Below are 15,183 nucleotides of genomic sequence, written 5' to 3' on the forward strand. Positions count from 1 at the left end.
TTTTTTTTTTTTGAGACGGAGTCTCGCTCTGTAGCCCAGGCTGGAGTACAGTGGCCGGATCTCAGCTCACTGCAAGCTCCGCCTCCCGGGTTTACGCCATTCTCCTGCCTCAGCCTCCCAAGTAGCTGGGACTACAGGCGCCCGCCACCTCGCCCGGCTAGCTTTTTGTATTTTTAGTAGAGACGGGGTTTCACCATGTTAGCCAGGATGGTCTCGATCTCCTGACCTCGTGATCCGCCCGTCTCGGCCTCCCAAAGTGCTGGGATTTGGAGTTTTGATCTGAGCAATTGGGTTGCGCCATTTATTGAGATGGGGAAGACTGGGGAAGGAGTGGGTTTTATTTAAGACATGTCAAGTTTGATATATCTATTATTAATACACGGTAGATGAGATTGTGACTTTATTACAATCATCCTGAGTTCTGACTTGAAAATGTCAAGTAAGCACTCGGATATAGGAGTTTGGAACTCCGTGGGGTGTGATAGCTGGAGGTATAATTGTGTAATCATCGGTGTGTAATTGTTCTTTAAAGCCGAGGGGGTCAATGAGATCAGCTAGGGAGAGAGTATAGTTAGAAAAGAAGGCCTAGGACCAAGCACAGAGCCATTCATTATCCAGAGCAGAGATCAACATGGCCCAGTGTCAAGTGTAGCTCAAGTCTTTTTTTTCTTTTCTTTTTCTTTTCTTTTTTTTTTTTTGAGACAGGGTTTCACCTTGTCACCCAGGCTGGAGTGCAGAAACACCATCATGGTTCACTGCAGCCTCCACTTCTTGGGCTCAGGTGATCTTCTCATCTCAGCCTCCTGAGCAGCTGGGACTGCAGGCATGCATCACCATGCCTAGCTAATTAAATTTTTTTTTTTTTTTTTGTAGAGATGGGGGTCTCACTATGTTGTCCAGGCTGGTCTTGAATTCCTGGGTTCAAGCACTGTCCCCAACCTTGGCCTCCCAGAGTGCTGGGATTAGAGGCATGAGCCACTGCACCCAACCGAAGCCTGTTTTTATATAGCCCTGAGCTGAGAATATATCTTACATAGTTAAGCGGTTGTAAAAAACAAAACAAAACAAAACAAAACTCAGAAAAAAATAAGAGACAGTGGTTGTATGTGGCCTGCAGAGCCTAAAATATTGACCACTTAGAGGGTGTGCAGAGGCGAAGTAAGCAAAGGGGGCCGGGAAGAAACCGCCAGCCAGGGGAGAAGCTGTGCGCGGGTACCACAGCAGCCAGGACAAGGGCACCACCTGGTGTTTAGAGGAGGGAGGACTGAGAAAGCCTGGGAGAGACAGGCGACCCTGGTTTTGGTACAGGTGGGTCACTGGTGATCTGGACAGGAATAGTCTCAGTGAAGGGGATGGAACCCACTTCAGAAATGGCTGAGTATAGGGGACAGTGGGAGTCTGGGAGGTAGAAACAGCAATGGCAAGTCACTGTTGAAACATTTTACTGTGAAGCTGAGCAGAGTGGTAGGACAGAAGTTAGAGGGGATGCAAGCTTTATAAAATATATATATTTTTTTTACAGGGCTTTTTTCTTTTGGATATTTAAAAGATAGGAGACAGTACAGCATGTTTGTATGCTGATGGTAGTGATTTAGTAAAGAATGAGAAACTGGGTGATCCAGAAGAAAGAGGGTATAACTTGAGGAGTGAAACCCTGCAACCTGTTTTCAAGGTGAGGAAGGATGGGGTTTGGGGCACAGGAAGGGGCCGGGCAGGAGAAGGAATGCTTACAACGGAGGGGAGGCAGAGGTGTGGGTGCAAATGCAGGCAGGCCAGCGGATTTGGGGAGGAAAGATCAAGGGAGTTCTCTGTTTGTCTCTGATTTTTCAGAAAGCAGGAAGCCAAGTCACCAGGCAGAACTGATAGCAGGCGAAGTGGGTTCCCACCAGTTGCATGCAGCTGCTCTGGTATGGCCATGGTGCTGGGGATGAGTCAGTAATCTCAGGTAGGCACAACAGACGAACAGGCAGATACGGTAGTTAAGGGTATTTTGAAAGAATGATTATGTTGGTAATTTGAGTTGCTTAAGGAGGGAAGCAAGCACATGAGAGGGGTAGGGTAAGAAAGGCAGGGAGGTCTCCATGTGGTCAGAGAATTACTGGAGTGGGCATTCTAAAGTAAGTGAGATAGGAGATGTGCTCTGGGAGGGAGATGCTTGAAACTAGGGTTTGGGAGGAGGTACTGTTACTGAGGACAAGACCTGGGTATGGCCACAGGTGGGATAACAGAGGTGGACTGGAGGATAAGCTTGCTGGAGAGGACAAGTTCAAGGAACTGGAGGTCAGAGAGTTGGTGACTTCATCCATATGGATTTTGCTGTCACCAAGGAGAGTGATGGGAGTCAGGTTGGAGAGAAAGACAGAGAGTTTGGTATTGAAATAGTCAAAGGATGAGATGACAATCAAATGGCCTGAAAGTGATATGTTTCAAAAGGTAATAAAAATGAGCTGAGAGTTATTTCATGATAGTTCAGTTCACTGCATTTTATTGGAAATTTTCTACTTTTACAAAATGTGATTTTTATTGATTTTGAAAACCAGATTTATTAAACACAACTTTATGAGTAAAGAGCGAGTAGGATGGATCGAGAGCAGCACTTTCAGTAGAACTCTCTGCAAGAAGTTCCACTATATTCAGTGGCGCAATGCCTGTTTCCGCACATGCTTGTGCCACTGAATATAGTAGCTGCTAGCTCTGTGGCTAATGTGACTGAAGAACTAAAATTTTAATTTTATTTAATTTTAAGCAATTTAAATTTAAGTAGTCATATGTGGCTAGTGACTGTTGTACAGTGCAAGAAACTAAAACATTCAGTCATCTGATCTTTATAATGCCTGCTCACTTGATAGATCTGAATTTATTATTATTCTGTGACCCTGAGCTGCTGTTGCAACCTGCTGGAAATACAAACCTGAACAAGTCACGTGCGTCCTTACCTTTATTATATCATCAAGTTCTGAAAGAGATAGGCGAGGTGTTGTCAGAGAGTCCGCAGATGTGCTCAGAGACATGTTCACCGCTTCCATTTGTTCCCTCACTCTTTCCTGTTGTTTCTGCAGGAACGAAGAGTAAGGGAGAGTGAAATGAATACATCTTTAGGGAAAGCATCGGGGAGAGCATTAAATACCAACTTGCTCTCTTTGGACTCAGACAAATCTGGGTTCCTATCCCAGCTCCATCCTTGCTGTGTGCCTTTGGGGCACGCTACCTGTTTGATGCTGTTTTCTCATTTATAATATGGAGACAACAACAGTAAGAATCTTGGGAGATTAGATGCATGGAGGATTATTATAACACTGTCATTTCAAAGAGAGCTAGCGCATTAGAGAGGGCATTTGACTCTTTTTCCCAGAATATAAAGGACTGTGGAGACAGGATTGAACACAGGCTCTACATTTGCAGTGATTGGAATATGAATTAGTTCTAAAAGCATTTATCATGTGCCAGCTCTGGGCCTGACACAAACAGCACATTTGGACAGGAACAGAGAATATACAAAAATAATCTTAATGTCCTTTTAAAAATTAAAAGTGGCCCTACTATTAAAGCATCAAATTGTAATCTTGCTTCATACCACTCAGAGCTCTTTATTGTAAATCCTCAGATGTTTTGAGAAGGGAAAGTAAATATTAATACACGTCTTGATGAGTACTTTAATTTCTACCCTCACTTTTAGGTTCTAGAGGCAGGGACACTGTGATTCTGAAGAAATATTATGGAGCTTCCAGTGAGTTTAGCGTTTGAAAGAAACATAGAAAGAAACTTTAGGAGGGAAAAGTAAAAGACTCATTTTACAAGTTGAGTGAAAAATGAGTTGAAGTTACCTTAGAAACAGTGACTTAAGTTAGAGTTGAAATATACATTATGGTGAAATCTAGGATATCATAGAAATAATTATAGAAGCCTAGATAGAGAAGGAAATACTTTAAAACTTTTTAAGTTCATCTTGATGTCCTTTCTTACTCCCTGCAGCCTTTCCTGACTTCGTGAAAAGGAAGAATGGAACTCATCTTCTCCAAATATGTTGCTATGGGGTAGATGTAGATCTAGAGACAGAAAAGAATCACATTTGAACATCCTCTTAATGCAAGAACATTTTAAAAGAATCAATTTCCCCTGAATATCCATCAAGCCTAATACAGTGTGACTATCTGAGATCAATTATTCTTATCTTTACAAAGACTGGGAGTTATACAGCTGTGGACAAAAGCAATATTGTAAAATGTGTGTATTAAAGTATGTAAAAGAAGGGAGTTGAAAAAAGGTTGATATTATTTACCTCTTACAAAACTGTTTTCCTTTTACAGTGTTCTTTACCCCTTCTGTAAGTTCTCTCTGAGTGACTGCGGGAGAACACTACTAACATCCTGAGGTCAGAGACAAACTTCAAAACTGTGTGCTAATAGCACTGTATATAAGCTTATTTGCAGTAGATGAAAAACAATATGCTTCAAGTTAATGAATTTCTCCCGTTGACCATATATAGCATTAGACAGAAATGAATAAAATTAGCTTTGAAACAAATAAAGGTATTTCCACAGAAAAGTGGTCAGCTTGAACAAAGTAAAATGTTGAAAACTGATAACTATGAAAATGACATAATTGTCACTATTCAGCATGCTTCATTGTGCATATCACATATGCAAAATATAGAAAAAGTTCCATGGTCAAAAAAAAAAAAAGTCACCAAAAAACAAAAAAAAAAAAAAAAGAAAAAACAGTCCCGGGAAGCTAAAGCTTCAGTATATAATAATCCCCAAACAGTGCTTTTGAAGGAGTAGTTTACTTACTTTTAAAATATACTATCTCATGTTCATCTGATAAGATTTTAATCATTCTGTTACCCTTTGGGGTTAGAAGTAAGATGACAAAATAATGTAATTGCTAGTTGTATGGCTACTATTGGCACACGTCAAAATGATTAAGCTCTGTGGGTACTTTTTTGGTTTTGTATGAGAACTGAAATTTGGGGGTTATTCTTTTCTAGCCCATGCTATAGGTGTAATAGTGAAATGTAAAATTAAAACACTAAATTTGGGCCGGGTGTGGTGGCACGCGCCTGTAATCCCAGTTACTCGGGAGGCTGAGGCCACAGAATTGCTTGAACCCAGGAGGCAGAGGTTTTGGTGAGCTAAGATTGTGCCACTGTACTCCAGCCTGGGTGACAGTAAGACTGTGTCTCAAAACATCAACAACAACAACAAACCCACTGAAGTTTGTTTTCTAAAACACAGAGTCAAATTCCAGTAAGGTCAGATCCATTCAAATCTCTTTGTCGTAAGAAAGACTACAAATAAAACATTGGATTTTAAATTTTGTTGGAAAGAATTAAAATTTCATGATATTTAAATATGCAAAAGTTTGCAAAAGAATGGTAAAAGTAGGGTTTAGTAATTTAGAAGTCCAAGTTAATACGAAATAAATAAGAGTATTTGTAATCAGGAAGAACCAGCGTACATAAATCAAATCTGTATTACTTGAGAGTGCTACAAGCATTTGTCCATCCATCTGTTCATCAACAAATGTAGCAAATGCAAGTTATCGTGTTTGGTGCTAGGAAGATATAATTTGTGTGAGGCAGGAGTGCCACCCTTGGATGCTCACAGTCTAGGGGTGTTAGACTAGATGCATACCATCTCACACACACACACACACACACACACACACACACACACACACAGAGTTATGCATTGAGCAATTAAGAGTGACTCCTAGACAGGAACATAGAAGAATATATGCTGAATGTGATGATGCCTGGTGATCATTCCAGTGGTACAACCAATGACTGCACCAGTAGAGAGGAAGGAGGAACTCCTTCTGGCAGCTAGAGTTCTTTTTGTTTTGAGGTGGAGTTTCACTCTGTCAATCAGGCTACAGTGCAATGGCACGATCTCAGCCCACTGCAACCTCTGCCTCCTGGGTTCAAGTAATTCTCCTGTCTCAGCCTCCCAAATAACTGAGACTAGAGGTGCCCGCCACCATGCCCGGCTAATTTTTGTATTCTTGGTAGAGGCAGGGTTTCACCATGTTGACCAGGCTGATCTCGAACTCCTGACCTCAGGTGATCCACCTGTCTTGGCCTCCCAAAGTGCAGGGATTACAGGCGTGAGCCACCGAGCCAGCATTCTTAATCTGGGGTTAAGGTAGACTACCTGAACTTGCCTGTCAGTCTTATACGTGTGAACAAGTGCACATTTTTCTCATGGCAGGGATATGTGTGTGTGTGCGTGTGTGTCTGTGCGTGTCTGTGCACACGCATGTTCCATAGTTTTCACTGAATTCTCAAAAAGATGTAAGACTGCAGCAATGTAGGAACCACTGGACTCGAGTGAGTAGGTGAGGCACTCTACGGAGAGAGACACTTAACCTGGCTTAAAGGCTAGACAGAATTACTCATGGATGAGAGAGATGAGCGAAGGAGATACCATGAGCAAAAGCAGTAAGAAGAAAATGTGCATGGTCTCCAGTGGCTAAGAGGCACAGTCTGTAGGAAAGTCAAGAAATACCACTGGAGCAGTAGGTGGACTCAGACGATGGGTGGCTAAGAATTTACCTTTCTTAAGTAGGAAGCCATTGAAGGCATTTGATGAAGGTTCATTATATAGTTTCTATACATTTAGAGGGATACCTTGAAATCGAATCTGGCAGTAATCTCAAGGGGAGAGAAGCCAGGAGCCTAGGCAGGGGGCAGACCAAAATATATACAAGTGAGACACAAAGGACTGGAGAAATCACTGCTCACAGAACCCCAGAGCAGGAGGGGCTGACTTAGAGCCTGGGGACTTGGAGGGGAGAGGAGAACCCTGGACAAGAATGAGAAAGAATAAGAAAATAGGAAGGGAAATGGGAGGAAAAAAGGTTTGATTTTCAGCAGGTAATAGCAAGACTAATCCATGTAGCTATTCCCGCAAACAGACACAAATATGAAAGTTGTCCTGTGGGGCTCAGTTTTGAATAAGGATGCAGATCCACAAATAAATCCCTTTTAAGGACTGAAGCAGTGAGACTGGGTGAAGTCACTGAGGGAGGAGATGGGGGCAAAAGGGGTGCAACTGTGGCTAATGCCAGATCCAAAGGTCAGGAAGAGGAAGGAGAACCGAGAGGGAGCAGGACTTTCAAATTCCTCAACGCTATGCTGTTCCCTTCCTGAAATCTTGCTCATGCTGTTCATTTGTACGCAGTAGAAGGGTCTGTTTGGTAAAGTTAAAATGAGCACTACCATTTGTCTGAATCAAAAATGCCAAATTTTTGGTAGCCACATGCATGAAGTTTAAAAACAAACTGTATAAGTTTATTTAAAACCTATTTTGGCAATCATTCACTTTTAGAACTGAAGTCTCTTCATATAGGCAACACTGTCCTCCTGCTTGTTACATTTACAAAGTCCACTGTGCCCTGCACGCACCCTGACATTTACCAACCACCAGCAAATCAGCTGGTTTGTGCTTATGCAGACACTTTGGTTCTCAGTTCACTGACTGTGTGCTACCCTTCCTGATTATAAAATTTACAAAGGACTTTGGAGATAAGATCTATTCCTTAAAATAAATCAAAAGAGAACCGAACATGTTAACACACAAAATACGTGTTCTCTAGCGCAAAGCTATGTAGAAGACAAAGCACTTGGCTGAGATCGAGAACTCACAATCTAAAATGAGAACCAAATACAGTTTACTCCTATCGGTAGTATTAATAATAGGTCTTGCTTTTTTCTCAGCAGTAAACATTACTCCCTGTGGCTAAGGGCACAGCTGTAGTCTGGCTGGGGTCTCCTGCAGGCCAGTGCTTGCCCTTGTCCTACCAGGACCGGTGTGGGTTGGCAGGTCCACTTCTCATTTCAGGGCTTGCAGGACTGAACATAGTTCTGGGTCTTCATTGGTGAACCCTGGGAATTGTTGCATGAGGTTGCAGTGTTGTTTCCGTCTCACTTAAATGCTCTAAATTTTCTCTTGGGAATAGAATAGTGTTATCCTGCAGGCTTCGGGTATGGGCTTAAATCTTTCAGGATGGGAAGAATCACTCATTATTTATATTACTTAGCACTGAAAATGCATCTTCAATAAACTTGGGCACAATCTGACAAAACTACAGGATCCTCAAATTGGAAAGTCCTTAAGGTTTTCATTACATCAACACATTTTTTTACTGAGTTGTTACTTTGTGTCAGGCATTGTGCTAAATGCTCCATGATTCAAAGACAAAGGAGACACGATTCCCTTATTTTTTGGAGCCCTGAGTTCAATGGGGAAGACAGATTCATTAGCAAATGATCACAATTCAGAAACAGAGCTGTGCAAAACATGTCATGGGATTGGAGTATAGGTTGGGTCTTCAGGAGAAAGTGGTGCCTGAGGTAAGACTTAAAGGATGAGTGAGGTTAGCCAGATGAGTCGAAAAGAAAAAGTGGTCTCCATTCCAGGCAAGTGGGATTACTGGTAGTGTGATATTGCCTGAACAGAATGTGTGAGGCGGAGAATAAGAGGTGAGGCTGAGGAGGCTGGTAGGGTCAGATCAGAGGGAGTCCCGAATGCCACGTGAAAGAGCATAGGCTATCCTATAGGATAATGTCTTTCAGAGGTTAACAATGAATTATACGTTGCAACCTGGTACACATATGTAAGGCAGAACTGCGAGGAAACCATACCTTGCTATATGTGTTACACTTTGATATTTTCTATTCCCTTGATTTCATTTTCTTTTATCTATCTCTTAAAAAAAAAAAAAAAACAACTGCTGGTTACAACCCATGAAACTTATTCTGTAACCTGCGAAATGACTCACAAGTTGCAGTGTCAAAAGCACTGTTAGAAGTGATGAGGAGAAATGAAAGGATTGATGGGCACACGTAGTTGCGGTCAGACTGTGACGAAGGTGAGCCGCTCTGGCAGGGTGGAGAGGATGGCTTGGAAGGAAGCAAGGATGGAGGAGAGAGAAGGGGAGACTGTTTTGGTAGAGAAGCAACGAAAGTCAGAGCTACAGAAGTTGTAGAGGAATGGAAAAGAAAGAAGAGAGCTAAAACCTGTCACATAGTAAACCTGGGAGGAACCTGTGGTTGACTGGATGTGGAGGAGGGAAAGGGGGACACTTCAAGGGTAAGGCGAGTCCCAGCGACTACCTTGAAACAATAAGATAATCATGCATTCATTTAAAAAAAAAAAAAATGCTATCCCAACCGTATTATTCTAAAAAATACTGGCTAGGGATTTGCTCCCATTAGCAAATAGTGCTGATGAGTGTAATTAACTTTTATTTAAGAAATTTTACAAGGATTCTTACTAAGGGGCAATGATGACTGAAAATCGGGCTAGAGAGCCTAGCTGAAGTGGCTTTTGCCAACCACAACAATACATAACTGAATTCATGAATTTGCTCATACTTGGTTTGTATTTGTTCACAGTATTCTTTTCTCCCTAATCTTTTAAAGTATGTTTGAACATGCATGTGTCATCCTATCAAAAGATGGCCCCTCTTGATGCCAGTGGCTGTGAATACACACATTGCTTGAAGCAGACACGTGACCACTACCAGTTCTCAGCTCTGTAGGTGTGGGCATGCGCCAATTCTGGCCCCATGAGATGACTATCTGTGTAAGCTATGGTCACGTCTGGGAATCTTCCTCACCTTCCTCTTTGCATTTGCATGGCCTTGGCAATTAGTCTCCTTATCCCTGCAGCTGCTGACCAGCCAGACTGTGAGATTTGCTTATCGTGCCTTTCCAAAAATTACACATACCCAGAACACACGGTTTTGAGATGCTTTGGCCTTCTAGTGCTCTCAGTGTAAAAAAAGCTATGCGTTGCTTACCTACTTGCAAGAACAACAGATCCATACACATGGATACAAGCACCAGAACTACTGCATTCTTATCAAAGCAAGAACTAGACAATTAGCCTAGTTTCAAGTTGATTTTAGGAACACACATGTTAGTAATTTATGGCAGCAAAAAATACACCAATATTTTAAAATATAAGTATTTAAATATACCAATATTTTTAAAAAATTTATATCAACTGCCCCTTCTTGGTGTACCGTTACACTGCTGATGCTGAAATGCATTGATGGTGAGTGTCCACTGTACCTCGTGGTCCCGCTGCCTGGCTGCTGTGGCCCTGTTCATGTCTTCGGCATCCCTGACGTGGTTAAGGGCCTGGTCAAGTGCTTCCTGGAGATCTGACAACTTAGCATTGTAGTCGTCCAGCTGCTCCAGGACGACAGGAAACAGAGTGCGGGTCTCATTGTGCAGCCGCTGCCAGCTCTCAGCCTGGCTCAGCACTGGGAGGAAGTGGAGACAGAGGCTCAGTGTGGCTTTCTCCTGTTTGCTCCCATTCCTCCCAGCATTTTGCAAAGTTGGAAACTTTTCAGGCCATGCCTTCTTTAGCAATGGAGATTGAAGCTGTTGTTCATAAAGATCGCTCCTCCACCTTTTAGATTTGAAGTTAAAAAAATCCTAGTTTTTAGGGTTTGGGAGCCCCTGGATAACAGTCAGTTGAAAGAAGGGTTTGATTAGTTTTCCCACAGAGGTTGTGCTTTTTGTGAAAACCATGTCATTATACTATGCTTATTATTATCCAGAATATTAATAATTTTACTCTGTAAAGCGGACTTGGCTATAGTAAGGTTTTTACTATTAAAAATAACCAAATTCGTCAGTAATAAGGCAAAATGATGTGCATGACCACTCATTTTCTGCAGTTTTTCTAAGCAACCGTTTTTAGTTAGCTCTACTAGGTCAAATCCAAACCATGATTTTGGTGGAAAAAAGATTAAATGGCAATGAGATGATGTTCTTAAACTTCGCATGTGTCTTTATTCTCTGCTCAAAGACACATGCATTGAATATGTGCCTTAATTTCTGTTTTCTTCAGGGAATATCAGTTTGTCTTGTTGAGATTTTCTTCCATCACTGTAAGCAGAACACAAAAGTTCCTGGCTGAGTATAGAAAGTGTTGGAAAATGCATTCTAGGTGGAAGGAGGCCGAGTGGGAGATGTCATTGGTCCCACTTCTCCAGGGCAGCCACAGTAGGCGATGAGCTTGGACACATCTGGCAGTGACTGACATCAGAGCTCTAGCCTTTCTGAGTCTGACTCAGAACTGGGGCCTGAGATTCTTCTTTGGTTCTTATTATTTCTAAGACTTTACACATTTGCCACCATAATAAACCTGTATGTCAATAATGTCTCTCTACAGTATCCACAATAATGGTTAGCAGAAGTTGATAGTGACAGTTGTAGGAAAACGACCTACTGCCCTTTAATCGTTTTTGTGTCACTAGTCCCTTTGTAATCGAATGAAGCCTTCAGACTGCTTCTCACAGTGTGTTCTAAAATGCATAAAATAAAATATATAGAACTTAAAAGGAGACTAATATATTTAAAAACCAAACTGGTAATATAATAATGTATATGCTTCTTTACTAATCCCTTAACTAACAAGATCTAAAGGTGGATCTAATAGCTGCCATAATTTTGAGTTATTGGTGAATTTAAACAGTGTTATGAGACAGCAGCAGCTAAAATATAATATGCAAATCGGTGATTTCTCTCACTGAGTGTGTAGGTTAAACCAATTGTTTGCAGCTCTTCCAATCAAGAGTGGAGTCTATCTCTCTACTTCTTGAGTCTGGGCTGGTCTTGATCAGTAAAATGGATGTGACATTGCTGAGCTCCAAGCCTTGGTTTAAGAGACCATGTGCTTTTCATTCTTGCTCTCTTAAAGCTGCTGTTATGTGAATAACCTGGACTAACCTTGTTGAGTGAAGACCTCACATGGAGGGAGAGGCCCAGCCTTCACAGCCAGCCCCAGACATCTGAGTGAGCTCAGCCAATATATGTCACATGGAGCAGAGACGAGCTGTCCAGGTTGAGTCCAGCCTGAATTGCCAACTCATGAAAGCAGGAGCAATAAATGGTTATTGTTTTAAATGAATACGTTTGTGGTGGCTTTAGTTTAGTTTAGTTTTGTTTTGTTTTGAGACGGAGTCTCACTCTGTCATCAGGCTGGAGTGCAGGGGTGTGATCTCGGCTCACTGCAACCTCCACCTCCCAGGTTCAAGCAATTCTCCTGCCTCAGCCTCCTAAGTAGCTGGGACTACAGATGCATGCCACCACACCCAGCTATTTTTTGTATTTTTAGTAGAGGTGGGGTTTCACCTCATTGGCCAGGCTGGTCTCAAACTCCTGACCTTGTGATCCACCTGCCTTGGCTTCCCAAAGTGCTGGGATTACAGGGGTAAGCCACAGCGCCCGGCCTGGGGTGGCTTGTTATAATAGTAATTGATAACTGATACAGTGATCAAGTGATAGATTCAATAATATTACTGTGGTTTGGTGCCTATACTCATCGCTAAAGGAAATGTTAAATTTCCACTGGAGGCTAAAAGATACTAAAGTCATTCATGGTCTTCACAGCATGAATATTTCTGGGCTTGTAGCATTCCTGCCTTCTCAATAAAATTTCTCTTACTGTAGTTCTGGGAATTTGTTTCCTTTAGCCTTCCTTCTACTGTGTTATACGTTTTCACCAAATGCTATAGATTCCTTATGGTATCTCAGCTGTTTTCAGGGGCTCAAAGTTGGGCCTGAATCTAAAAATCTTGGTTATAAAGTCAAGTTGTCCTGAATGATTCCCTGTGGCCACATGTAGATTCTAAATAGTTCTGAACACAGGAAATTGGTTGCTTTGACTATATGTTGCCCTAGGTTTACCGTCTGCTCTTGGACCCACAAAGAGGGCAAACATGTGCTGGGTCAGCTACGAGAGGAATACACCTACGTTCGTGAGCCTCATCTGCCTCCTCATCCACAAGCTCCCGTTGGGTGAAAAATGGTTGACGGCGTCTAATCTCCTCAAGCATCTTCTGGGCCAACACCAGCTTCTCAGAGATTTCCTTGGGGCTAAGTTCATGCTCTTCCCCATAATAAAGCATCTTGTTGTTGATCTCTGAAAGGAAGAACATGGTGAAACAAGGCAGCAGGGAGAGATGATCGGGCACTAGAAATGCAAGGGAGCGAGGGCTGTGGGCAAAGGACAGGGCAGATCCTGAAATGGAAAGAGAGACTTATTCAAAGGCAGCATGCTAGTGTTCATGCTGTGAATCGCAGCGAGCATGGAAGCTCATCACCTAATCCACGAAGGAGAAAGACACGAGGAAACCACTCTTTCTTCTCTGCTTCCTATGTGGAGTCTTTAGAATGGGAACTGGCTAATGCAAAACCTGCTTGGCTTTCATCCTCATCTGGTTTCCACAGTGATTCGAGAATGCTAATATTCAGCATGAAATACTGTAACTTGATATTCAAGGCATCCAAATCTACAGTCTTTGATCAGCCTTTTATATAACATATTTAACTTACAGAAAATGCTCAGTGATCACTCCTGTCATGGGTGAGATTATTAATATGTAGGAGTTATTAATTGTATTTTAGACAAAGATTTGATCAAAGCTTTAAGACAAAATGAGAGCGTATTGCTAGCTGTCCAAATGAGTCTTTCAAATTATTTCACAGGCTAAATATAAAACGGGGGTTTGTTATAATATGATGTGAGCTTTGGCTCCTTCATAGTTATTTTTTGGCAGTTGCTGTTTGCCTCCTAGAGTGTGACCACTCTGGGTCATTTTCACCCTACTTCCATAAGTCGGGTGGAGAATTTTAGAACTGGAGGGACCACTGAGGCTCAAAGGGATTAGGTGACCTGTCTAAATATTAGCAGACTGAAATACTTCTTTGAATCCCTCATTCCTACTACATATGATGAGAAGAAAGGTATGTAATTGTCACCTTGTTCTACTGCAGCTCCAGGAGGAAGCATTTTATCTTCCTGGCATAAATGAAATTGCGTGTCTGTGGTTTACTATGATCTATGTGGTTGGCCAGACCTGATGGGTAAACAAACATTGGTGTCACATAAATCATACCAGGATAAGGGGTTGTATTTTATGTAGATAATAGTTTGAAGGTCACCAGCGGTTATTTTAGAGATGGCTGGGAATAAGGCATGACATATAATTGGTGTACAGCATTCCAGAATTACATAAAGGGATGAAACATCCACTCTTCAAGTAAAGTCTAAAATATTAACCTGTGAAACAAACTAAATGAAAATATTTTTTCCTCGGCTCTAGCACTTGTGATGCTGAATTCTTTGGCATTTTGATGCAAGTCTTATATTTACAATTTTGGCTTGTTTTAGTTTAGCTACTTGCAGTATAGATTAGAAAAGGGAAATACAGGCAACAGTATTTTTGCCTTTGGTCTTTGGAGACTATTCATACATTATATTAAAAATTTAAAAACTGATAGAAGTTATTGTTTCCCATTTACATTTCCCTTGTATTTTTTTCATCTTTTCCCATGCTTAAAGGATCAAATAAGAGGGTTCAGATCCTTTGCAAATGAAACACTTTTGAATCAAAACATGGGTTACAATAGCAAAGGTGAATTATTTTCTCTGAATAGCTTACTAGGGTCCTGGCATTTGCTGCCTAAAGAGGCATTTATTTCTTAGTTGGATAAGGTCATGTTATCTTCCAGGTTCAATCTTACTTTTTGAACAAATCAATAGTAACTCTAAAATGCTATAGAAAAAGAATATTTTGTCAGGAAATGCAAAAATATGAGCCATGAGAGAGGATGTGAGTGAGGAGTGTTTGGATTGCATGTCATTTGCTTTTATTGTTTATTATAGGCGTCAAAGGAAACACGACAAATGATTAATCTTTTCTATATCCCTTTGCATGGAATATGCCCCAGTATAAAGACATGAATCTTCCACTGTGGGTCCCTTTACTGCCACTGTGCCCTGGGATGCACTTGGTAATGTCATCCAGCCCTTAATATATAGTGTAATAAAAACTATGGAAATGCAGATACTGGATCTTAGCAAACTCTCACCCAAGGAAATCTTCTTTATCCTATAACAGATGAAATCTGCTGTTTTTTGCTGGTAAATTGCAGTCCAGCTATTAGTGCACTATTAAAATAGTCTTCAAGATTATCCTGCGTTTATTGGAAGTGAGAGCACAAATTAAGCAAACCTCCAAGAGGGAAGGTACAATCATTCACAATGCTTTAGGACAAAGAAATCTCCCACAGTCCCCCGCCTTCCTTTTCTTCTGGGTTGGGAGCCCAAGCATGTTGCCCAATTGGCCTTTGGGAAAGCCCATCATAGAAACAGCTTGTGA

General features: G+C 41.5%; 1 protein-coding gene across 5 annotated transcripts in view; it reads right to left on the minus strand.

Moving 5' to 3' along the window:
• The window catches only part of LAMA4 (laminin subunit alpha 4), a 149,089-nt gene that overhangs the window by 56,214 nt on the left and 77,692 nt on the right, over window positions 1-15,183 (minus strand). For all 5 annotated transcript variants that reach the window (XM_025381900.1, XM_025381899.1, XM_025381901.1 and 2 more), the window contains exons 11-13: window positions 12,774-12,941; window positions 10,079-10,272; window positions 2,937-3,053 (exon numbers count right to left, since the gene is read on the minus strand). In XM_025381900.1, the coding sequence (XP_025237685.1) occupies window positions 2,937-3,053; window positions 10,079-10,272; window positions 12,774-12,941 (479 nt within the window). The remainder of the gene's footprint in view (window positions 1-2,936; window positions 3,054-10,078; window positions 10,273-12,773; window positions 12,942-15,183) is intronic.

Source organism: Theropithecus gelada, chromosome 4 (assembly GCF_003255815.1).
Source record: "Theropithecus gelada isolate Dixy chromosome 4, Tgel_1.0, whole genome shotgun sequence".
In the NCBI taxonomy this organism is placed as follows: domain Eukaryota; kingdom Metazoa; phylum Chordata; class Mammalia; order Primates; family Cercopithecidae; genus Theropithecus; species Theropithecus gelada.